The sequence below is a fragment of the Diorhabda sublineata genome, chromosome 4, assembly GCF_026230105.1.
Source record: "Diorhabda sublineata isolate icDioSubl1.1 chromosome 4, icDioSubl1.1, whole genome shotgun sequence".
Taxonomy (NCBI): domain Eukaryota; kingdom Metazoa; phylum Arthropoda; class Insecta; order Coleoptera; family Chrysomelidae; genus Diorhabda; species Diorhabda sublineata.
This window is the reverse complement of record NC_079477.1, coordinates 28,412,071-28,439,884: the sequence shown is the minus strand read 5'-3', so window position 1 is coordinate 28,439,884 and position 27,814 is coordinate 28,412,071. Positions and strand designations below refer to the sequence as shown.

The 27,814-nt window shown below is 33.0% G+C and overlaps 1 protein-coding gene across 2 annotated transcripts in view; it reads right to left on the bottom strand.

Moving 5' to 3' along the window:
• Positions 1–27,814, bottom strand: part of LOC130442393 (unconventional myosin-XVIIIa) — a 185,739-nt gene that overhangs the window by 84,054 nt on the left and 73,871 nt on the right. Inside the window, exons 1-4 of one of the 2 annotated variants that reach the window (XM_056776461.1) lie at positions 21,848–22,121; positions 8,402–9,306; positions 2,222–2,410; positions 406–585 (exon numbers count right to left, since the gene is read on the bottom strand). In XM_056776461.1, the coding sequence (XP_056632439.1) occupies positions 406–585; positions 2,222–2,410; positions 8,402–9,292 (1,260 nt within the window). In that variant the 5' untranslated portion in view covers positions 9,293–9,306; positions 21,848–22,121. Of the gene's footprint in view, positions 1–405; positions 586–2,221; positions 2,411–8,401; positions 9,307–21,847; positions 22,122–27,814 lie in introns of those variants that run through there. The other variant, XM_056776460.1, reaches the window with a different exon arrangement.

The following is a 27,814-nucleotide window of genomic DNA, read 5'->3' as shown; positions in this document are numbered from 1 at the left end:
AGAAACTTCTTTTGGATTGTACTCAAACAGTGTTAAAAATATCTTGTATTGGAAAACACATTTTGGTTGTTTCCATAAATTTTTTCCTAATAATGCTCTTTAGTATCGACACATCTACAACTGTACAGGAATTGAATGCCAAAATCTCGAACTCGCTACAAGCTGTGAGGAGATATTGCTGCTACAGAGAGACGAACGGACAAAAGGACGAACAAAACGCTAGTAATAGAGCATTTTTTACAAAAAATGACGTTTATAAACGAATTATTAACATTTTTTTAGAGAGGACAATCGATATAATCATTTTAAAGACGACACCTTGAATATGGTGATTATAAAACATAAATATATCATATATTCATAATATTATTGCAATGGCACGGTAATTGTAAATTAAAGGTTTACCTTTTCAGAGTATATAGCAAGAGGCGCCATCGGGTTGATAACTAACATGGTGCTGCATCCGGCGTAAGTATGGATGAGGTTCGTAGCGTAACGTTGCCTTAACGTGTGTAACACGCTTGATTCGTTCAGGTGTCGTAACGATGCTAAATCCTCAGCTCGATCGAATTGAGGTGGATTAGCCTGTGGTTAGAATTCCTTTTATTTATATATAAACAACAAAATATTCTAAATATTTAAGGCAAAGTAGAATTATATTCGAGGTATATCCACCAATGTGAACAGATACAGAAAAAATATTTATTGTACCCAAATCTACAACTATTCAACTAATTTTTTACATAGCTTTCGAAATTTGGTAGACACAAGTTTTTTTTATGTCTTCTTCATAGGAGGTTCTTTTCAGCTCGTCATCATCATTGAAGTGTTGACCACCAAGGAAATATTTTAGGTGTAAGAAAAGATAAAAGTCGCTAAGTTCTAGGTCCGAGCCGTACGGAGGATGATCAAATATTATTCTGTATTGCGCGACGCAATTTCTTAATGGTCACGCAGATATCATGTGCATTGATTGTTTGAGCAAGTGATTATAAATCCATCAACAAAAAATAGAGCACATGAATTTTAGACTTTCTTAGGTTTAATTTTCGTTCGATAAGTGACTATACATTCCATTAATTTCATCACCCGTGAATATCCGAGAAAGAAAATGATCATTTTCTTTATTATAGCTTGTTAAAAATGGGAGTGCACTGCCCATACGTTGTTTTTTGTGTTGTTCAGTAAGAATGTTGGGTACCCAACGTGAGCAAAGTTTTCAATAACAATTTCATGTATTAGTGATCATGGCATTTGCAGGAATTCCATAGCAAGTGCACTAATTTTAAACTTTTAATGCGTGAATTAGATTATCAGTAACTAAAAACAGGCTTTCTCGTGCACGAGATCGCGTGAAGTGGATCTTCTAATCATTGTATCACTCATTTTCCCATACATTTCACTTGGTTTAACTATTTTTTCCATTTAAAGAAGGAATCACAGATTTGATTCCACAAGCGGTGGCATTTTCAATTAAGGCTGACATCATAAAGAAGCAAAACAAAGAACATGTCGGCATTAGCAATCTGAAACTGGCGTACATTTCTTCTGCTCGAGTTTAAGTACGTCCCCGCGGATAATCGGAACTGCGACCGCAGCGTTGCCACTGATAGAAATATAAATGGAACTTACATTTTAGATATACCTCGTACACCATTTATAAATCAATTTTCAAGGTAATATGGCCGTGAATACCTAGGGCATGTGTTCATTTTGGAATTCTTGATAAAACTAGTTCGAGATTTTCTGGTATTGATACTATTCATGGCAATTTTTTAATTAACCTTACAGAGTGTCTAATGTATCACTAGATGTCATAAGGTAGATATGAAATAATTAGCAATTGTTTCTTATTAATGAATTATGATAAAGAAGTAGAAAGTCGTATGTTATTTTGTACTGAACGCGTTTTTTCATATTACCATATCCATACAATGTTTGGTCCTTCGAGTCGGGTATTAATCAGCGATTAATGGAAGGTTTGTAAATATGAGACAGTGTATATGTGAGTATTGGTAATAAACAGTGTGTTCAGTACGAAATACTTTGGAGTACTGTTTACAGCTCCTTTTACATAAAACGTAGTTCATCATAGTAAAACACTATTATTTGTTTCACTACAAATTTATATCAATGAAACATATATTTTATGTTTTTTGATAAAAAATTGATATTTATTTTCTAAATGTTCAATTATTTCCGAAATAATTTTAAAATTTACTTTTTCAACGTCATCTTCATCGACAGATAATAATTCTCCAGTAGCCTCTAGCCTTAATTTTACTTTTCCAGGTTCTTGATCGGCGTCGATTTCTCTTCTTGAAGCAGCAAATCCACCCCTGTGCATTAACCACAATTTTTCTGTTTCTAACCATAATTTTTCGTTCGCTAAATGTTCCTCGGTTTTAGCCTGAAATAAAAATACATCCATATTTAAATACGTAGAAAACATGGTTTGATTAAATTTTACTCGAAATGGTGGATTTAAATCGTGCTTAAATTGAATCCATAACACCTTTTTCAATACGTTTTTATTAGTTTCACCTGTATATTTGTAACTTTTCAGCTTCGTTTTTGCCCTACTTTGAACACTTGTTAACGACTGACGACAATGTAATAAATCGATCAAAATATCTGCTTATCCTGAGTAGATTTGTTATGATTCATAAATTTCTTTTTGTATTCTTTGCATGAGGGTAGGGAAGATAGAACTAGCGGGAGGCAGTAACTTGGGAAGTCTAGTTTTAGTGGAGTGCCCAAGGGTTTGGTCCTCGGACAATTGTTACAATCAATGAGTTTTTTTGGTTAAAGAGGCATTTTCTTTTTTAAACTATAAATGGGCCTTCAATTTTTCGATTATTCAATTGAAAATGTTAGAAAATTAATATTCCAGCATATAATTTAACTTCAAATAGCATTTTTTTATGTATACGTCGAATTTGACTCGAATAGGTATAGAAAATCATCTTTTGGAGATAACTGTGATTATGAAGGATCGTAGAAACTTTGGACAAGGAGTAAAACGTGAATGGAAAGGAAAGAGGAAAGGTTGAAGGGGTGGCGGTGGCAGCGGCAGCTGCAACGTGCAACTAAACGGATGTCTTCTGGATAGTTTAGTTATAAATGATACGTATCCTGTATATGTTTATGTTTATAATTGAAAGTTGTGTGATTTCATGAAAATTTGCTATTTGTTGCTAATTTTTCATTTTTTCGTTTGATTTATATTTGATAGAAAAACTTGATATTATAGAATTGAATAAAAAGTATAAAAATGGATAAGACGCGATAAATTTTGTTCCTTTTTATTAATTATAGGTTTCAAAGAATAGATGAAACATGTACCAGTACCATGACTGGTGAGCATAGTTGCATACTATGTAAAAAATTAGGCTCCAGCCGCTCCACTATTTCAGCGAACACAAGTTTTTGAGTGACACAAAGCATTCGAAGAAATTCGTCTAAAACTTGCCTCATGTCAGTCGCCCATTCATCTCTGTTGACGACGGTAACATCAAAATAATTGAGGAAAAGGTGTTCGAAAACCGTCATGCTGGTACTCAAGATAGAGCAGAGACCGTTAACATCTCTCAACATATTTTAGTTAATGTTTTGGATATGAAGTGCATCAATGTCCTGAATCTTTTCAGATACAATATGGGACGTCCAAATCGAGATGATGTTCATAATTTTCTTCGATTACCGCAGTGTGATCAATAAGGAGAACTACTTGTTCATTTTGAAGTGATCACGTGAAGCAATTCATCGTAGACTTGTGAGCAGACTATGGGAATTTCATCACTATAACGCGTGTTACATTCTAGTATGATTGTGACTAATTTTTTGGTCAAATACGAAACAAGAATCATCTTTCAGCCAGTTTTGGATCTGTGTGAATTCTTCTTCTTTTGGAAACTCCAAATCTGTTTCGGGGAGCATGTCAAATTTGTTCACATGGTATAAATTGTATCAAAACCTTTCATTTTCGTGAATTATACACATACACAATAAAAACTTTAATATTTTGCAACAACTTTAAAATATGGTGAAGGCTCTTTCCACAAATTTGGCGGCGGTAGACACAAGGCCTTTGAAATATTTACGTATAAAACTTTAGGACTTAATTCTTTAATATAATGAAATATGATGAGTAAGAAACAATGTTTTCACCATTGAGTAGAAGTAGAAGACATTAATTGCCTTGCACAGATTAAAAATTGGATAATTGAGGTCAGTAAAAGAGAGATTGCTAGATGAATTGAGTGCCGATACGTAACATGACACTTCAAATTAAATAAATAATGTGTTGGAAGATATACTAATATCACATACTTAAATGGACAACGGATTAAATATGTAAAAATATAGACGCTATTAGAATTAATTAATGCAATATTTTATTGAATGAAACGAATCTTTAAGTCATTACTTGGCTATAATTTATACGGTATCGTAAAAAAATTTCGAAATTTAGATTCAGGTTTTCGATAATCAACTTAAACATCAACTTTTTTTATTGGAAGAAAAATCAAATAATTGGAAGTAAAATAACAAGATAGATGTGGAGTTTGGGTAGTCCCAATCTTAAATTTCCCTTTCGGTGGAAAATAAATCGTATTAGGAGGAGATTTTCACCATTCCCTGGCTGTACAGCCACGTGCTTATAAAAGTTAGTTAATTATCAGATCTATCATGAGATGCTCCTTATGGTCCATTTTTAAGACTTTTAATCTAGAAGAAAATATGCGCGTTGATATAGAGCAACAACAATTTTCTGATAATTTACTATAATTAGGCAACAGCGAACTGATCCTTAATACTATGGAAGAAATTGAATTACCACAGAATATCATTTCAAGCATCAATATTATTGATAAAATATTTTGTAGCTGATTATACAATAATAATTATGAGAGGATGGATGACCGAGCAATACTCGCGCTTCATAACAAAGATATTGAAAAAATTTATAATGATATAGTTGCCAAACTTCCCGGAGAGTACAAAATCTACCACAGCTATGGCTCAATGAAAGATCGTCCTGAAGGAACAGTTCAATTTACAAAGACTTTCTCAATAGTGCCAGCATTTCGGACTTGCCACCACACGAATTAAAATTGATTAAAAAATGTTGTAATTTAGATGTATCAAAAGGACTATGCATTGGTGTGAGACTCATGGTAACAAATCTGTGACTTCACTTAATAAAGGCGAAAAGTGTTACTGGTGAACAATCCGTGCAATCTAGCAAAGAAGTGCATATGCCAACGATAACCCTTAACTCATAAAAAGGGCAACAGGATGCATGACTGTCCCCCAAGGGGGAGGGAGGTTGACTTGAATTAAATTCGGTCTTCGTGCATGGCATGCTAAGCGACTAGCTACGTTACAAGTTTATCTTCCAAATTAAAGCTGCGATGACAAAAATTTAAAACTAATTTTTATTTAAATATTTTTATTATTATCTCGGCAAGATCGAAAAATATTATTCATATTTCATCAGTATGTAATTCGTAGCGAAGCTCTGTCATCCAGGTACTAAGTACTAACTCGTTACACCTTGTTATGCCTATCTCTTACGAGGATGGTCCCAGAAAGTACCTGGCGCAACAAAAAAAAAACATAATTTTGGAAAAAAAATATTTATTTTTCATTATTAGCTCCATAGACTTTTCACAGCGATGTTCAATAAGTTCGATAACCTTTTTACAATAACAATCATCAGGTTTCTCAAAATGCCGACATCACATCTTCATTATTGAAAAATCTTTTACTACAGAGTCAATTCTTCAAGTCTGGAAACAGAAAATAATCTGAAAGGGCTATATCTGACGAATAGGGTGCATGGAGTAGCAATTCAAACTTTATTTCAATAATTTTGGCCATTGCAATAACGAATGTGTGAGCTGGTGCATTGCCTTGATGAAACGACACTTTCTTCTTAGCCAAATGCCGATGCCATGACCTTGCCTGCAGATGGAACGGTCTTAGCCTTCTTTGGAGTCGGTTCTCCCTTTTCAGTTCATTGTTTTGATTGTGCTTTTGATTCGGGATTGAAGTGATGGAGACATATTTCATTCATGGTTATGAAACAGCGCAAAAATTCGGCTATATTTCTGTGCCAAACACTCGGTACAAAAATCTTCACGACACTGTTTTTGTTTCATTGTGAGCAAGCGAGGCACTCATCATATGTACAGCTTTTTTATGTCTAAATTTTCAATTAATATGCGATGTAACGCACTTTTTGAAATTCCTACTATGTCTGCTAGCTCGCGCATTTTAAGTCGACGATCATCCAATACCGATTTGTGGATTTTCTTCAACATTTCTGGAGTCGTCACCTTATTTGGTCGACCACTGCGTTGCTGGTTTTCGTAGGTCGTACCGCCTCGTTTTAACTCTGTTGGCTAATATTTCACTGTTCATAAAGAAGGAGCAGTCTCATCCAGAGTAGAATCTAGTTTATCTTCCTATATGGGTTGGCCAAAGGGTTTTCCATGTTTACAAATTCACTGAAAACGTTCACTATCGATGGCTGTCAAACAAATACTTATCAACGTAGTGTCTCCAACCTTGAAACGTATGCTGTATGAATTGTGTACTTTCTAATACAGAGGTATTTTGCAATTATCTACCGCCATCTCTAGGTCGGGCCAGGTATTTCTCGTACAATAAATTACGATATTACTTTGTGACGATTTCCTTAAAACTTATTTTTATGAGCGAATGATTGACTTGAGGAATAATCATAATTCCCTGACAAGATATTCTCTTTATTATTTTTAAATTATGTTTTCCCAATGTTTAATCAGCTTTTATCTTAAATCGTGTAGCCACAAGCAGTGAAACTAATACACACTTCATATATTTTTTTTTTGTTTATCTGTTTATCAATCTTGAATAACATAATAAAAATGTGCGCTCCGGTATTAACATAAATTAAATTACAAACATTCTTCAAAATCTTGTGCAACTAAAATAATCATATTATAGATGAATAATGATGATTTGTTACGAGGTGACGTAAATACAACTACACCTTTTCGAAGAATATTAGATCGTGCCTTGAACAACGTAGTGATATACATTTGAATATAAAAATTAATGAGCATATCAATAGAATTGACCAAAGAAAAATGGTTAGAATTGCATCCAACAAATCACCATTAGGTTCCAAAAACTTAGGATGCCTCCGAAAACGATGGAGCAAAATATTAGAAAGGAAAGAAGAAGAATAATAATTAAAAACAAATAGTTATCTAAAACGGTGGATTTTGAGAAAAATTAAATAATTAGAATGTTAATAGTGATGGCAGAACATGTAAACGTCGAAATCACGTTATATTTTGAAGTAAACTTTAAGATCATTTATTCTAAAAATGTGAATGTGATTAAATCTTGAAATATGTCGTGCCTTTTTCATTATAATATCTATTTGATGCAATTATTTATTTCAAACTTCTTTCTTTCCATGAATCATTTATTTGTGTTCACAATTTTAAACAATTTAATTATGGTTTAAACAAACTAGAAAAACCCACTTTTAGCAATAATCAAAAAAAGTAAAAAAAATTAATGTGAATATTATAAAAGCGTGGGCATGATATTTTAAAAATAACTTTGCGTTTTGTAACCGATTCTCACTCCGGATGATTTTTCGATTGCTTAAAATCATTCTTTCTATTATTCTTTTCCCATGTTCTCAATAGGCTCGAAGTAGAGAAGAAATAAACAAAAAAAGTGAATAACGAAGAGAAACAAAGGTAAAACGGGAAATATAAGATGTTGTATTACTACTTCCCGAATCAATAGTTATTATCCTTTCTATTTGTTATTTCTTTTAACTCTTTATTACAATCTCTTGCATCTCCTTAGGCGTCATTGTTTTTTTACGTTCATTGTATTCCTCAGTTCTTCTTTCCAGTCTTTATTTAATACAGAGCTTTCTCTTTATTCGTACATACATCTAAATATAGTTTGTAGTAAACAACAGTCAAAACATTTTTTTTTATTGAAGTAGAGCGTTCGTACAACCAACATCGGCTGTGTCTAGATGCTTCGACAGGCGTCAATAACGAAGCATACTGATAACATTTTAGTTAGGATAAAAGATTAATTCCCTAAGCAGTTATTCTGTTTTTCCTATGATTAGAATTATTTCATGTAATAATACAGAATCATCAATAAAATTTCTAATAACGTAAACGTATTTATCTGACGTATTGGAAGAAGAGAATGTTTGAAAATTTCATTTTTATATGGTTTTTTTTAATATAAATGTGCTAGGGGAGTAGCAAAGGGATTAGCCCTAAAAATTTTAATTATTCATGATATGATAATTTTCAATTACAACTTTATCAATATTTTTACAATATCATCGATTTTTGAGTACACTTACCTCTATTTTATGATTTGTGATCAATTCCTGGTAATCCTTGAAACAATCGTTTGGATCCACTTTTACGAAATATCCTGGAGATTTTTTATTAGCGCTCATAATCAGGATTTCGTCAATAGTTTTCAACTTTGAGGTCTTTTTATTGAAGCTTTTTCTTAAGCTATTTCTTAACGGTTTCCTTACAAGTCCCGTTTCTACTTTCTTTATACCGTTTTCGGCATGTCCATTTTGTTTAATTTCGTGATTTGAATCGATGGATTTTCTTATTAGAGACCCGTTTCTAGATCTATCGAAAGCGGTGTCGTATTCTGAACATACTTTTTGTTTAACAATTCCATCGTCGTTATTTTTTCTTAATCCTCCGATCCAATTGCTGTCTTCCACGTCGAAAATATCCAGTTGTCTCATTTTTGCTGTTTTAGCAATGGATGACTTGGTTACATTGTTGAATAGTCTGCTGACAATATTGTTGCTCTTTTTCGGGGCTTCATCTGTGGTATCTGAGCTTTTAGTTTTGTCACCAAGAGAATCCAACGAATCAGATTCGCTAAAATTCTCTGAGCTGATACTTGTAGTCTTCTTTTTCTCGTGTTTCTTAGCAGATAATCTTATGGACGAAGTTCTTTGAAAGGAACTCTTTTCAACAACACAAGAATTTAAAGATTCACTTTCACTCGCATTTTTACTAGTATTCGATTTCTTCGACCATCTTTTAGAGTTATTCCTCTGAAAAGGACTGGAAGTATCTGTCAAATCACAATCCTTTTCATTGATGCATCCATAATTTCCACTTCCGTGTGCTGTTCCTTTACAAGAGCCGTGCTTTTTGGGGACGGGCAAAGACACATCACGTCTTAAAGAATTTTCGAAAGAAGAAGCGACGTGCAACATACCGTTGAATTTTTCTAGCAGAAGGATATGAAGTTTATGTTTTTATTTTGGTACGAGTTGGTAAACAGCTCAAAAATAAGATGAAAATTTTTTAACAATGACTTGAAAAACTTCCAATTTACAGTAATTTGAAATCATACAACCAATCGATATTTCAAGTAAACCAAAAACAAATATAATCACAGATTTCGGAGTATTGCCCAATTGGAAATACTTTTTACATAATACACCGACAAGTTTTCAATACTTGCGATCATTTAACGGACACCCACGGTTCAGTGACACTTACTATAAGTAAATTTCACCTTTTAGTCCAGTGAACAACGGTTTTTACCTCAGGTTTCCATCAAAATGCGTCGATTTGCTTGAAATTTTATCAATATATAGTAAATACCTTAAAAAAACAAAGTCTATTCTGTTCCGATAAGTGTTTTTACTCTGGAGATGAATACCACCCCAACTAGATGGTGATATTTTTCTTGTTTAAGTAACCGTGGAATTCGATAGAAAAAACATTCTAAGCACAAATTGTTCTATGGAGTTTATCCCAAAAATTAATATTTTTTGATTTATTTGTGATTGAAATTTTGACTTTTTGTTACACAAAAAGCATATCTTTTTTTCAGAAATAACTCACAATCTTTAGATTTTATCGAAAAAACTGTGAAAAGGTTAAATGTAGATATAAAAAAATATTTTTATTGGAGCTTATTTAGTGAGCTTTTGAAAAATTGAATAAGTGGAAAATGGTCAATTTTTCGAAAATAATGTATTGAATATTTTTTGAAAACCTTTCAAAAGATACTATAAGAATTTGTGATACATAAGAGAGTTATGACGTCCTCCTCTGAAGAGCGTGATGTAAATCGACCTTTTTGTCGATATTAACAACTCAAATGGCTCGCAATTGCAAGAAGAGGTTTGTAACCATTGACTAGTTTCGACGTTATTATCTCATCAGAGTGGAATAACAACTTTCGTTCGTTCTTCTCGATGAGACGTAATAACCTTGAAACTAGTAAGTGGTTACAAACCTCTCCCAGCAATTGGGGACTTTTGGGGTAGTTAATATCGACAGAAGACAAAAAGGTCGATTGACATTAAGCTCTTCAGAGGCGACGTAATTCAATATTCGTCGAGGAAAGGAAGGCCAGAAAAGTAGTTATTTTCTCCTTTGAAAAAAGACAGAATATATTTTCGAAATATCAATGAAAAAACCCGGTATTGCGCTTTATTTTAATCCGACAAATTTTTTTTTTAAATTTCTACATGCTTTAACTTCCATTTTAATAAATCTTGATTATAAGAGGTACAATAATTTGCACATATTGGCATAGGGTAGATTTTAAAGTGAAGGGTGAATAAAACCTAATTCCAAAATTTAACGCAAATCCATGCGTCTTGATGGAATTTTGAGGTGATCATATTTTTACCGTTGTTTGCTGGACTATTTATAAAATAATCTATACTAAAAATATTGAACTGCCCACATTAACTCAACAAATTCCACGTAAATTAATTAATTGATCAATATTTTTTGTCAACAGAATAAATAGAAGTAAATAATATATTCAAGGTCAAGGAAAGCAAGGACCTACGTATTATTGTACTAGTTAGAGCAAATTTCAATAACAACATGAATGAATAGTTCAAACAATAGATTATTGAATAAATAAAAAAATGAGCAAAACATTTTTCTTCCGTAGTTTTTGTTGAATCTAGTCATGTCGACCATGATATCAACTGTATGATAGATACGGTATACCATATTAGATTGATAAATCATAGTTGAATACGGTTAAGTACCTATTTTTTATTGTCTATTCTATTTGTCTTTCTAGATATATATTGATTTCCGGCAACAACGGAAATTGTTCGAACATGACAGCAATAGAAATTAACGCATGTAACTAATAATACCATGTATTCTTTGAGGGTTGTCTGAAATTGTTCCGAGCTAACAAGGAAACAATATATTTCTTTCCATAATAATTTCTCCGTTTAAATCCATACATTTTTCCCAGCGACGTTCTAACCTTTTTAGCCCTACCAAACAATAGTTGTGTCTTTCTCTTCAAATTAGGGATTCACGTAAGCGATAAAGTCCTCGGCTGATAAAATTCTCTCTCTTGCAGTTGAAATTTTAAGGTTAGCGTTTTGTAACTGACAGAGGAGACAAGCCTGTTATTGTTCCTTTCAATCATTGACAAAATAGCTAAAGAAGTGAACAAAAAAAGGGAAGAAAACACAGAGAGAAAGAAAACAGACTGACCACTCTACATAAACGATGCGGACGACCTATCAAGGGCTTGTTCCATAAAAAAACCGTCCTTTGTGCATTCCAACCGTTTCTGGTTAATAGTAATAGAAATAGTAATACAAATAACTGTAAATGCTTCCAATAACCGTTTCAAGAGCGGTTCAGATCAGCAGGTTGGATCAAACCTTATAATATTCGCTAATATAAAAGAAGAGCTACAAAACAGAATAAAATAGTGAAGTGAAGTGAAACAAAACAAAAAAAATCGCTATGCAAAAACAAGAACTGGAAAAGAAGAATGTGAACTACCTAAAGTATCTAGGGACGATAGTAAGACCTGATGGAAGAATCGACGAAGAGGTAATCAATAGAACAAATAAGACAATATCCACATATGCAGTTTTCTACATAGTATTTTAGACTCAGTACTACTGCCAATGCTGATCTATGGTTGCGAATCCTGGGTGCTAACCAACAAATTGATGCAAAAAAATAACAACGTGCGAAATGAAAATATTGAGATAAATAGCGAAGAACCTAGACGAAATAAGGAACGTCACAATCAACAGTTAAGGTGATATAGGAATTTGAAACCAACAAAAAGAAGAGGCAAACTCAGAAGGAAATGGAATACACAAATAGCCAATAACCTAAAAAGAGAGGACTGGACTGGAGACGGTATGAGCAGGAAGTAAATGATGGAATCAAATGAAAGAAGAAATACCATGTTTCCACCTATAGTAGAAGAGGTTGCGAATCAAAATATTATTAACACTTTAATGTAAATGGTTCTATTTAAAACGGTAATCTTTATTACAATAATAATGCCACGACGGTCTATAGACACCACTGTGAATCGTGTACATAAAAAATAATCACCGAAGGCAAGAGATTAATAATTTGACTATGGACACAGTAATAAAACAACACCTCCGTTAAAACAACAAACATATTACCTGATTAGATATATAAAATCAATCGTACAAGGTGTGGTAAACTCATTAACACGACGTAGTCTTGTTCAAACAGCCGTTAATGTTGCATCTGTCATTATCCGTGTTTTCTCTAGGAACGATGACCATTGTAAACAAATCTTAATGGGATTGGAAATTTCGTGAAAGTCGATTTTATGATTTTGAAGATGTATTAATAGAGAAAAACTTTCGTAGCACAAAGTTTTAATTTAATTAGAAGTATTTGAAACGTGTGAATGTGAAATTAAGTGGTTTTTCTCGTTTCAGAGCCCCAATTTTCAGAATACATTTTATAAAATCGAAATACTCCCAAAAACTGATTAATAAAATACACTCCAATTTGATTTTTTCGATTATATTTGATAAATGTTATAACTGAATTAACTATTTTAATAAAAGTACTTATTTTGTACTAATTAATTCCTTACGGCGAGTGTCAGCTGTCAATTAGTCTGTTTACTTGAATAGTGAAGTGTGGAAATCAGTTTATTGCAATTTTATAACGTATTAAAAATTATGCAAGAATGTGTAATTATTAATTGAAATGCGCCTTTCTCTTGAAAATTATCGAAAATTTCATGATAAATTTAACTGAATATAAGTGAGAATCAGTACTACTTTCGAATTTCTAGTTTTCTAGAACGAATTAATAACAAAATATACAGAATTCATTCTCTCGAGGATACCCACCAAAAAAATATCAACTTACGAAAACTTTATATACTAAAATAGAGAGGAAAATTTTCCCCAAAACCCTTTCACTTAACTTTTGATTGTTGTGTTTGCCCTTGAAGCTCTAATAATGCGGAGGGATGCATTAGAATCCCAACCGAGCTACCTAATCCATGTGACAACTCGAAAAAGGGAACACATTCCAAGAAAAACCAGACGAAGCTGGATAACCGATCATAGCACCCTTGTGAAATTATGAGAGCCTTGTTTTCATATATAAGGTTGGAAACTAAGTACCTTTGTACTAAGTACTGATTGAGAGCGTTGCTTTATTTTTTGAATAACTTATGTTTGTGCTGTACTTTGTCTTTTGTCACGTGATACTGGTCACATTGACGTAACTTTAGAAGCAAGTAGTGCGTGATTTTTATTAAATCTATAAGTTGTGGGTTAATTTTAAATGGAGTGCAGGAACGAACATATTCGGCATATTTTCCTTTTTTAATTACGTAATTAAAGGAAAGAAAGCTGCAGCGGCTCGAATAGAAATATGTGAACTTTATGGTGCTGTTTGCTTAACAGAGCGCACGGGTCAGAATTGGTATAAAAAATTCCGGTCTGGAGATTTTCCCCTCAAAAATGAGCAACGTTCTATTAGGCATACTGAAGTTGATGATGACCAAGAGGCTACATGTATCGCTAACAACAATTGAAAAACACTTAAAATATCTTGGGCTAGTTAAGAAGCTTGATATTTGGGTACCTCACGAATTGAAAGAAATGTATTCAACACAAAGAAACAACATTTGCGATATGCACCTCAAAAGGAACAGAGCCGATCCTTTCTTGAAAAGATTCATCATTGGTGATGAAAAATCGGTACTGTACAGTTATATAGTTCGAAAAAGATCATGGAGCTAACACGATGGATCAGCACAAACCCCATGAAAAGCTGAACAACAACAAAAAAGCTCATGCTGCTTGTTTGGTGGGATTACAAAGGTGTTGTTGTGTTTTTTGAGCTGCTTGCAAGAAACAAAACGATCAATTCAATTTTGGCTGTAAAAAATTAGTGAAACTGGATGAGAATTCTTTAAATGGTCAAACTTTCACAAATGACGATGACCTGGTTCAGTTTTTTGCTGATACGCACCAGAAATTTATGAGCGCGGAGTCATGAAGCTAAAAGGAAGATGACAAAATGTCATTGAGCAAGATGAAAAATATATAATTGATTAAAAGTTATTTTTTGTTGAAAAAGTGATTTATTTCATACTACAAAACCGAAATCACTTTGTCGTCAACTCAATAGTAATGATATAGGTTTTCCGGGTCCGAGTCCTTTCTCTAGTATTTTACATGGTCTGTTTTCGGTAATATTTGATTTCTCTACATTTTGTGAAGATGGTTGGGAGTGGTTTTAATTCATTAATTCCCATTTCCCAGATACTTCATCCAGTCATTTATTTTGTTTAGATGTTGTTGTAGATATGCTGCTGCTAGAGAAGGGTTTGTGTGGTTTACCAACATTGCTTTGTCATCGGCAAATAATACTGTAGTAGTATTTCCAGTAAACAGTAAGTGTAGTAGTTTCATTTTTCTTTGTTGTATTTTACAAATCATGTTACGCTAGCTTCCTAAATCCTGGTTGATAAAACTTCTAGAGGAAAGCCATATTAAATTAATTATCAAAAATAGCAACAATTTAATCATGAAACTCACGACATTTTTGAAAATAATGTTTGATATATTCACTTTGTGCATGTTTGTATTCGTTTCTTTTTCAAAATAAATTTGCATAATTACTTCATCAGGGATTATTTTTAAAGTTTCTACGTGAAAGGATATAACAAAAAATAATATATTTTAATTAGAAGTAGTGCTAATTAATGTATTAAATTAAAATATATATTAATTTGGGAGTATCTTTTAAGTCAATAGGAGTATAAAAAAATCGAACAAAGGAGATAATATAGTTTATAATTTTTAAATAAAGATATGGGTATCATTACCTAGACAGCAGGAAATTATAGAAAAAAATTGGAAATATAGATAACTATGAAGCAAAAATTTAAAAAAAAATGACTAAAAATAACTAATTATAAAGGTGAGAAGACCTTAGGAATTATTTTCTAATTTTTTTATAAATTGGAAAATACGTTTCTTCATATTATTGAAAAAATAATTATCATGTAATTGCCGTAATTTTTATTTCGTCTCTCGAGCAATTGCCATGGGTCCGATTTGGTTCAAAATTAGCATACATGACTTTTTTGGCGGCGGATTGATGTTATTAGAGTTTGGTTGAAAACAAATGAATATTTCGAGGGGTCGCAGTGCAAAAAAGTGGTTTTTGACCTTTGCTCACCTCTGCAAGTCAAACGAAAAGCGACTGAAAAATGAAATTTCACATGTAGGTTCAATTAGTTGCGAGATGATTTCCTGTCTAAGATCGAAACTTTCCATCTCCATCCCTCTCCATTTTATGGTCATATTTGTTATATTTTCTTATTTTTTTGGCCAGAAAAAGTTTAACTAGAGGGTTCGACCTTCGCATGCAAGTAGGGGTGATGTTGAAGAATTGTCTTTCTAAAGTTCAAAGTTTTCTTCTTCAGTTCTTCCAACACAAAACGCCCGAAATCATTTTGATCGTTGTAATTGTTGAACTGGACCGCCTCCTATTTAATGAATAATACGAGTATGATCGTTGCTAGGGTGATTTTTTTTACTTCCCATTTTCGAAATTTCTTTTCATTATGACAATTTTTTCTTTGTTGTCAATTGGAATTGAACAAGAGGGTTTGAGACCACCGGGTATATTGAAATTATGAATTTTCATTCGAGAGAAAGAGTTAACTTGTGAAATGAAAAATTATTGAGAAATAGCAAATTTTCCATATAAAGAAATAAGATTGAGAATTGATATCATTTCCAAGAAATTCATTTTATGGAAAGATTTGTTTGTGTATTAGTTAAATTCTTCATTCGACGATAAATTCGACTTTCGTGATGGAGCTCTGCTGCTCACGGCTTTTTTTTATGTTAATATATTTCTCGTTATTAATACAAAAATACCAAGTATGTACTACAGTTGTATTGAATAATGAATAGGTAGCTTCCACAGAGCTTTCAAGTTTTTCGTAAATTCTGGACACCCTGTACAATAAATAAATTTACATAGTTAAGAAGCTTTATCAAAGAGTCAAATAGTAATAACAAAGAAAGGACTTTTATAAACACAATAGGTTATATTTTGAGAATCATCGATTAACAGCGCAATCTTGAAAGGATTTTTTGCACAAGATGCTTATGCAACTTCCTGTATTAGAATTGCCGATATTTTCAAACTATAATGTAAGCATTGAAATAATATCAAGTGCAATTACGATACCATTCACTGTAAGTCTCTTGATTGACAGCTGACAAGAATGTAACTTACGTTAACCAGATCTCTTTCGTTATCTGTTCGTCATCCTCCAAAGTATTAAAACCATTAAAATATAGCGGACGTGACATATAACATTCCACACCTTTAGGCCGACGAAAAGTAGCAGTCTCTTATACAAATCAGAGATTAAATGAAGTGATTTGTAATTATGAATCGTGTGAAAGTAATCGCCTTGATCGAGCTCATCTTAGACTACAATTGGAGAAGTTACAGATGATGTGTATCGTAATTTTCTCCTCCAATCTACAAAACCGGGTTTCCAGATCGACTGCCCTGTTTGTGTTGTATCTATGATAACACTGGTAAACACTGTTTTTGTTACACAAACTTTGGGATGATTTTTGTTTTGATGTATCTTCAATCAAAAAAAAAAATATTATTTTGTTCTAGTCACATCCAGTTTTTTTTGACGACTATATATTCTTTTCTGACCTCATTTACTTGTTTTTGTTTGAATTACTTAATTTAGGCGAATGTACAACGATTGCATATAACTAAGTTACGTTTGTTACATTATAAATAAGCCGCGAAAGTGTTCTAATAACCCGGATATTTTTTGTTATGTGGGTGGAGAATTAACTTTTACATCTCAGCGTCGAAAATTTACGTCATTAATTGAAAAGTGCTAATCAGACTATTTTCGTTTTCCTGTGCGCCACCAAGATAAATCCTGGGCCCCATATAAATGTTGTGTATCGTGTGTGTGACTCCTATTAGGTTGGGCTAAACAAGAATCTAAGCTTTTGCCTTTTAGTATACCAATTATATTTGGACGAAACCAAATATCATATAAGTGATTATAAGGTATGATAAGGAGTCACAACCAAGTCCAAACACACTGTGCATTACCCAATCTTGTCATCGGTCAACAGACCAATTCTACATAGTGCCGAAGCATCCAAATCAAGCAGAAAGTCGGGATTCTAATACGGAATTTGTTCTTAGTCAACCCAGTAAGGTATCTCAACATATATAAAGTGTATGTATAACATGTATAAAGTGATTTTAACGATTTAGTACGTGATTTGAATTTATATAAAAAACAAGCTGAGCTTTTGGATTCTACATTAAAAGATTGGAATTTATTACTCCTGGTACGAAAACTTCTTATTTCCGACTTCGTGACGATGAAATGAAACATTACTTTTCTAAATCAGATTATTTACTATGTTGTAATAACATTAGTAGTAGTGATGAATTTATTGAATTCTGAATATGAAGTGAATTTTGAATTCAATGGCGGTTGTTCATTGACTCATCAAAACCTAGCTTCAAAGCAGCGTTGCTATACAACTAATATGAAAGATAATTACGAGATAATGAAGTTCCTTCTTTAAAAAATTTGGAAAAATTGTGAATATTTTAAAGTCATTGCTCTTTTGCTTGTGCTGAAGCTTTGTTACACAGAATATTGCTGTTTCATTTGCGAATGGGACAACAGAGACAGAAAAAGTCACTACACAAGCGGACCAAGCGTAGATCACTTACTCCAGGGCAGAAGAATGTTAAAAATGATCCTTCAGTGAATCCTGACGACATGCTTTTATCACCATTGCATATAAGCTTGGCCTGATTAAAAATTTTGTAAAAGCTATGCCTAAATATGGCAGTGGAACCTCAAACCTGAAAGAGAAATTTCCCAAACTCAGCGAGGCAAAAATTACAGATGGAATATTTATTGGTCCATTAATGAAGGATACAAACTTTCATAGGATGCTGAATGATCTGGAAAAAGTCGCCATAAAGCGAAAAATTACAAAAACTTAATCAATGAGCTTGAAATTTCATACAAGACTTTGGGACGTAATATGTATTTAAAAAGACACATTCTGCACTCTCATTTGGATTTCTTCCCAAAGAAATTGGGTGCTGCGAAAAACTTCATTAGGACATTTCCTTAATACAAAACAGGTTCAGGAATGCTAGCAGATTACTATTTGAGGAACCTACTAGAGGCCATTCACGAAAATCATAACTATTCATTGTACATTACAAAATATTTTTGTGTTTTTATTTTTGTACTTTTTATAAAAATATTTGTGTCAAAGAAACCTGATGAGTCAATTTTTTCTATTGATATATTATTGTTTGGTGGCCAAGGTAAATTCAAAGTTTTCGTGTAACATAAAGGCCTACAAAAGCCTTTGCTTCTTTTTAGCTACAATATTTCTGTCTCGTAGTCTGTAGGGTTTGTCTCACCTATGAAGGTTTTGATCTATCTACAACCATATGATTGGATTTAGTGACTCCAAGCTTGGCTAGGTTGTCGGCAATTTTCTTGTATCCTAGTCTCCTATGTTCAGGAATACAGAACAGCTCATTGTAAATTTTCTTGTTTAGCTACCGGTGGCGCGGTATGTAAGATCAGGAGCTTGGATTGTATAACAGAAGTGTACCTTTCTAGGGTGGGAATGAGTACTTTATCCCCTCAGCGCTTCTATATTCATGTTTCAACTTTATTCTATAGAAGTTGTTGTAAATAATCTTTCATTTGATGATAACTAGCGCGGTAGATCCTTAAATGGAAAGATAACGATATGCCCCCACGTCCGCCTCGTAATATAAAATCAGATAGTTTATATTTGGTAAATTGGTAATTTTAGCTAAAATCCTAGGAGAATAGAAAGCGCTTGGTCATTTTTCGACGAATAATCTATTGTCCGGCATTTAGCTAATACTCCGGGAGAGTAGGCATGCGGGGCGCGCCATTAGCCAACTGCCTATTATCCTGGGATATTAATTAAAATCCCAACTTGTCTATTAACCTACGACATATACATATGCTTATCATTAATACTATGAATAACAAAATTGGAAATTGTTAATATTCTCAAAATTGGATCAAGAATTGTTTGTTTGTGTTAAATTGAATCAAAAATAACCACAATGACCAAAGAAATCGACATGGTTTAGAATGAACTGAATAAAATGATATAGTTTAATAGATTTTATATAAAAAACCAATTAACGTCAAAACAGCTCGTAATTTTATTGCTAAAGAGAGAAATGTAACTAAATGCATACACCTACTCGTCTCGCCTTTATAAATATTTATTTGTTTTCAAGAATTAAAAATCGTTAAATGGTGTCCACTCACACTCACAATCATTACGGATTATTCAAATTTTTAATTATCTATTCTCGGAATGGTGTAAGTATTATGTCAAAAATTCCAAAAACCAGATGTAAAATTTACATTTGATACAATAATTTGACAACTACAAGGTCACGTGTGAAAATTATTCACATAGCGACTATATAAAAACTGGATGAAGAATTTGGAATTTTTATACACCAACGAATTATGTACAGGTTTACTTCGTTGTTGATAATTTCACAATGAAAATTAGATTTTTCATTTCTACTGACGTTTAGATTATACTTATAAATATTTTTTAGCAGTGTACGCCCCAGCAGATTATAGCTGGACTTTGGTTAATAGTTCGGGAAAGTAACGTTGTAATATCAACATCAGTTTTTCTGAAAAATTATGTCCCTAATTTCGCAGTTCGAATTAGTGTGAGTAACGAAACTACAAGGCGGCAGCTTAGACGTCTTGTTAGAGGGAACAACACAACAGAGTAAATTCAAAAACCCTCAATTGTGTTAATTTTACTATAATCACTTCACATGAATAAATTTTTGAACAATTGTTGAAAAAAGTCTTGTCATTTACTAGTAGTTAACATGAAAAGCGAGAAAGTATACGAATTTTTCATAAAGTTTTCTTCCTAAAATGAGCAAGTTAGAAAAACTCAAAAAAATACAACCAATCATTAACCGAAGGAATATCCTATCAAATCATCAATTTGGATCTAGACTTGAGCAAACAACAATCGAGATCATTTGGTAACTAAGAAATAAATGAAAAATAAAGATTTAGAAAATATAATCTTTCCTAGATATCATGCAGGCACTTGACAAGGTTTAGCATGAAGGCTTTTGATTTAGAATCAGAAGATCCTTACCTATCAATTATTCCCAAATCCTTCACTTATACCTCAAAGATAGTTATTTTTTAGTTAGATGCCTTGATGACCAAAAATCACCGATCAAAATAAACTCTGTGGTGTTGCTCGAAGCAGTGTTCTGGGGGCGCTACTTTAGCAACTCTTCAAGTTTGATCTACCAAATGGCAATGACGTATTACCAGCCACATTTACATACGACATCACCATATTAGCATCACACATAGATCTTATCGTCGCATCAAACACACTTCAGCTCCACCTCAATAAGAGAGAAAATTAGTTAAACAAATGGAGAAATAAAGCAAATGAATTGAAGTCTGTTTAATCAACCTTCACCAACCATAAAGGAAAATATCGAGAAGTCACTGTAAATAATCAAACTCGACCACATCGCAAACAAAATCAAACATATGGGCTTGCACCTATGTTAGCTCCCTAACCTGGAGAAAAGACAACTTTAACTAGGGAAAACAATTGGGATTGAAACTAAGAGATTTATATTGTTCTGTTATATGTATAAGATACTAATCTATGTATGTACGTATAGATTTGGGGTCTCGAATATACTGCTTCTTAAAGTATCTATGTGTCCCCCTTTCTTGCTTCGTTACTCGAGAACCCAGTGTTTACAGCTGATCCATCAATCCCACTCCTTTTAAAAGGTACTGATCTAGAAAGCAATCCCATTTGGACATACGATATACCAGTGTGAGAATCAGCAGCTAGTCTCAATATTAAAATTCAAATACATTGACATCTAACCTCATGGAACAACCAGTAACCCAGAGTAGACTTAAACCACATGAACCGTACGACCTAATTAATAGGTTTAACGAGTGTTACTGTTTTCCCAATATACAAAACTGATTGATCTACTTATTGTAAAAGATAAATCACTGGAAACGCGTCTAGCATACCAACTGAATTGTATTCACATCATTTAATTTTTATAATAATTATTCTAGATTGTAAATGAATAGGAATAGGAAACAATGGAGGTGTTTTTATCTTAAATGCGACGCACTGTATATTTTCTTCAAAGAATTTCTATTCGACTGGAATTCCGTAGGTGAATTGAATAATTGTGAATTTTCCACAGCTACCTTTTCAATAAGTAACCTCAGATATTTTAGGTTTCGATATTAAAATTAAAATTATTAATTATCACATTTTTGAGCCATCTACCAACAAAATGAACAAAAAACAAAAACAAACAAAATCCTCTCATACTTATCACGTAATTATCAAGATGCCTTGTAATTATTTTTCACCATTAGCATCACAACGCACTAACACCAACAATAGGCATAAAAAAAGGTCCACACGAAGATTTCCGGTCAGCCCAAAAATCACTACCGCCGCAACGTCTCACATGCAAACGTAGTTCAAACACGGAAAATAAAATAGAATCGTATCACCATAACAACGTTTGCTTATAAACTGACTTAAGTCGGGTCTGTCTAGCGAGGCACGATAATCCTTGGTGAGACAGAACATGCACAATGAATTCGACCGTCGAGCTTCTCATAACACGTGAGGAGAGTTGTGACTTGTAAATGATATTTATTATTGTTACCTAGGCAAAATGTGATTACAAAACTCGATAAACGAAAGTAATAACTGTGTACGATGAATCTAGAAAATGGCTACCTACAAGGGATACTTTTAACAAAAACTTTACGTAACTTTGTTTGTGTATGGATGAATGCCAGGTCAAAACCAAAATACATCCAATTAATTTTTTAAATTATCTTTCATGATAATATATTTGACAATATTTAGAAGTGGTTGTAAATATGCAATAATGATGTATTTTTAATTAATTATATTTTCATTAAAATTTAAATTTAAACAACAAATAAAGATGAAGATTAAAGCATCCCCAGAAAAAGTCAAGAGAAACATCACGTATAAATAGTGGGAAAAATATATTATATCTTGGTTGGAGGAAAAGCACAGGAAATTTAAAATTGCTAGGGTCACTACGTCAAGATAATAAAATGTATGGGGTGTATACTTTGGGGAACTACTGCAAGAAGACCGAAAAAAATTTAAAGAATCTTAACACACCCGGATCGGGTCATAATATTAAGCACCTTTGTCATTTGTACTAACTTCCTATCCCTCAACTTCACCAACAGACGATGACCATTCGTCCACTATCATTATCCGCAGAAAAATCAGCTGCGTTACGATTTGCGGCGACCACGCTATGTACCCTTGCATTCAAAAATATATAATATCCAAAACTTTTCATTTACAACATTTTTCCGAACAACATTCGACCCCTGACTGGCTGATACTTAACCCAGGAAAGTCACTTTTCTTGTATAACCTTTTTAATGTTCTAAAAGCATGCAATTAACTTCAAACCCTCGGACATATCGGGTAGCACGTTTTAGAGAAACCAACATATCGATGTCCTTCTACCATGCACATTATTTCATGAAGCCCCCTCCGATTTATTACTTAGCGAAATCAGGTAAGACGTTGGATCGAACTGTTTAGGGCCATCTTCCTCGGGACGGGAAGCGAGGCGAACGCCTAGATCTTAGCGGGACTACGCTGCTACTAGAGATTTGGCACGCGCGAGTTTAATTTTATGTTTTGTATACGTTTTTTGAACTAAACAGAGGCTATAAACCACAGATTCACATAATCACTTGATGTGACTCCTTCCGATTTCGCGTATTTTAGGGAACTTCCGAATGATTATTTTTTGAGTAGTTTGAAAAAATTGGAAACTCGTTGGACAAAAAGATGTGGAAACTTTAAAAAGTCATTCCACTGTTCAACCGTGTTGTTACAAACGATACAGGTCGGAGTATCAGTTACCATTGAAAGAAACCAGAAATAGACTTAAATTTTCAAAATGTCTCGTTTTCAAATTCAACATTGAGCATTTGCATATCGTTACACCCCTTAATGAATAACATTCCTAGTTGACACGATGACAAATTTTATAGTTTTTAATCATGTAATTCTAAAAATGTAAACAAGACATATACAACAGAAATAAATCAAATAGTATGCCATTAACATTTAATAGAATCGATTGTAAATACACGACTAGAGAAAATACGCAATTCATAGTGGTACTATATGATTGTTAAGATGTATAATCAAAGATAACAATCTTTCTGACATTATGTTAGCCACATTCATATATAGAACCTTGATATGACTGAACGGTCCATAAGTAAAATGATGTTATTGAAAGTACGATCGACATTATAGCGTTTTAAAATATATGATTTACTACTCTACCCAGAATTGAAGAAATTTATTGATTCACTTTATTAAAAAGTGAAAAATAAAATTTTTGGGGTAAACATTGGAACTACAGCAAACACAACAAAAACGAAGAACATGATGAGGGCAGCAGAGATGAAAACATTGAGAACTATTGAAGGAGTGATCCTTAGGGATCAAATAAGAAGCAAAACTATAAGAGAAGATCTGCAAATTCAGTACGTTTCACGAGATCGAGACGACGATATCAGAGAGACCACGTCGACAGAATGATGGAAGATCGATGGGCTAAATGGACATCTACTTCTCAAGACATTGAAGAGTAGAAAAAACAAGACTTACAAGTCTTAAAACAACGGAAAGAAGAAGAAGAAGAAATGAAGAGTTAATATTAATTAATATACTGGAAATCTTAAAAGTGGTACATTAATTTTTCTAGTTGAAACCAGAGGAATTGAGACAAACTGTGAAAGAAAACTGATTGAAGTGATGAATTCTTCTTGAGATGTTTCATTTAGATTGTGCAGAACAAATGATTACATTAACGCTATCCGATAACTACGAAAATGTTACTCGACAAAAATTTCAAAATTGTTTCAATTGAAATGACACGGGACTCGTAATTTCTAATTTAGGTAACTAAAAGAGACATAAGGTGCGGTTGTTATTTGCAGAATTTCATATATACGATACGTCACCTGATTTATAACGAATACAATTGATATTCAAAGTGAGTATTGCCATTCGTATTTGAGTATTCAATCATTTGATCCGGATATCAAATAAATCATGCATAATTGCGTTTTCGCACATTAAATTTATCGGCTTCTCGCTCGAGTTAATAATTCAACAAACAAGATATATACCAATACGATTTCGAACGAAAGTGTTATTAAATCATTATCTGCTATTAACTCAGCGTACTATATATTTACTTAATGGATAAGATTTAACGCCCACAAAACGAATTCTATGAAATTATAGGGTGATTTTTTATATATACAAACTTAATGTTAAATGAATTTTTGTCATCCTTAAGGTTAATAGGTTCGCACGTGGAAATCTGATAACTAAATTTTTTTTACCACGCTCCAGGCTATACTGTTATGGCAGTAACAGTCATACACACAGCACTGGATTTGCCGTCACACGTTTCCATTTTGAGGGTTACTATTTAAGTTTTGAAAAAGGCAAATAAAAACAAATATTTATAATTGGATATGGCTTCATTGTTTCCAAAAATATTTTCCATTAAGATCAATACACCTTGGGAAGCGTTTGAACCAATTGGACCATTCCGATTGAGGTACCTCCAAAACATGTGATTTGAGCGCATCAACCTCTTCTTCAGGTGTAGAAAAAAATACACTATTATAATATATCAACAAAACTATGTAAATATATATATATATATATATATATATATATATATATATATATATATATATATATATATATATATATACATCGATAGATCAAACTATGTCGCGCAAGCTAAGTCTCCGGAAACGGCGCAGTTTCACTGAGATCTCGGCATTTGAGATCTGATCGCTTCGCGGTCTCGAGACAGAATAAATTTCTCCACGATTCCAAACGCCTCGTCTGAGTTCATGTATGGAACAAAGATCTTGTAGAGGTTTTTGGTTTTTACAAATTCAGGTATTTTGAAGGAATAATTTGGACATTAAGAAGGTTACTTGAAATTTCCTGGATCAGGTATCGGTCAGTTAGGTATGGATAAATTATCGTTTTATTGAGCGAATTTATTCGGAGTAATGTTTACCTGTATTAGGTATTTTTTAATGCAAGGTCACACATGGTCACCACAAAATCATTAAGTACCAAACAAAGTCTGTACGGCGATCGATATTTCGACTGTTCAAAAACGTTTTGGTTTGAGCTTATATATGAGATTGGTTCTCCTGATTTTTTCGAACAATTCTGGTAAACAAATGCTGGTGTACCATTCAGAATTGACCGTTCAACGTTGCTCTAATGGAACGGTGGCGACATGTTCAGTTATTCCAAATAAAAAAGCGACCATTTGCTTCGAAGTGCTTCGTGAGCGAATTGGTTGGATTTGTATTTTTCATAATATATTTGTATCAGTCTTTTTTCTGAGCGATTGTCAATGCATGCGGTATCCAACGTGAACAAATCTTTTTGACAGTCAGATGTTCATGAAATATTGAATGTAAGCGAGTGAAACTAATGCCCAAGTATGCCTCAATCTCATGGTATGTCACATGACGATTTTGCAATATCAGTTTAGGCACAGTATCGATGTTTTTTGGCACAACAGCCGATTTTAAACGATTGCCACCAAATTTATTCTGTAACGAAGACCACGATTGAATTCAGAAAACCAGCGAAACACGGTAGCTCGAGATGGTGTTTCATCACCACAAGTCGAAGCTACTTGATCGGCACACTGCTGTTGGTTTAATTCGTCTCACGGAAATGTTTGTAAAATTTAATTCCATTTTTTGACCAAGATGAAAGTATCTGTAAACAACTCAAACTTTATGATGGCAATGTCACATTTGACATATTCCCATCAGTGTTCCAATATGTTAAAATTTGAGTAGCCACCCTCTTAATAATTGTGAAATGTCTGGTACCGCCATCGCTGTGTTAGGCCAGTTTCACACGTAGCCGAATCTTTGTTTCTCACATGTAGATCGTCGAAAGTTTCAAAAATGAGAAGAGCGCCTCCTGATTCAATGAACTCAGTGAATTCTACGTTTTCGTCCCTGTACCATATCATCAACGCCCAACCTATCGATGAAGGTTTGATTGGTTGTAGTGACAAATTTGTATTTATTTAAAAATTTTTGATATTATTCTCGGTCAACAAAGAAACCCGTAAAAAAATTTAGTCAAGAATTCATTAGTAGCTAGTGAAAAATTATACTTCCATCAATACATACAAAACTGGGCATCATAAAACAGTTTATTAAATCACTAAATAAAGACGAGGATTGCTTTTCTTACATTTGCCACACATTGCTTCAGCTCACTATGAAAAATACTCAAGCCGGTATTTAGAATTTAGAAAACGAAAGATACCAGATTTAGAAATATTATGACTGAGTTAGAACTAAAGGCTTGGATAGTTTTCATCTCAAATATGAAAATTATATTGAACTTGTAGAACTTCTGCTACAATTAAAAAATATGGAGTGCTATAGAGCATTTGTCTGATACGTCTTTTTCAAAGTCTACAAATCAGAGAAGTTTTTTGGGTCCCAACGATTCATTTTTGAGTGAAGTTTACCTTCATGTTTGTATCCCTTTTATATCTACATATATTAATCAAGAGCTGATGAAAATCTTCTAATTATATTTAGTGAGAATACCTTATCTAGAGCTAAAATTACTTCGGCAACAGATGTACTCTAAACTAGCGTTATCCAAGTTTTCACAATAAGCTTTTGCCCTAGAAATGATCAAATCCAACAACTTCTCTCGGACAACTGTGGAAATATTTATTTCAGTGAAATTCCTAACTGAAATTCCTGAAAGAATATACCAAAACCAAAATCTGAGATTGGCTCGATAAATTTGTCAATATCTTTTGGTGCAGTTGAGGGATTTAGAGGCAGTGGAGTAGCTGAACGTAGACGATGTAGATTCTCGTCCACGACCCCGCACTTATAGAGCCCTTCAATGTCTCTATAAAAACGATAACATCAGATTTGATCAGAATCCCAAAAAATAAGGAAAGCACGTAATATTATCGAAATTTACCCTGGCAAAATGGAAGTAAGTTGGAAATGTTGGTAATACTTTCAAGACGAAAGTTTCAATTAATTATAACTAATGATTTAGCAAAAATATGACTTACTCGTATTTCTTTTATTCTTATTTTTTTAAATTGGTAAAAGACAAGACTGCTTTCAAAAAGTAACTATATCTCTTTTTTACGCTTCATGGTCGGCATAT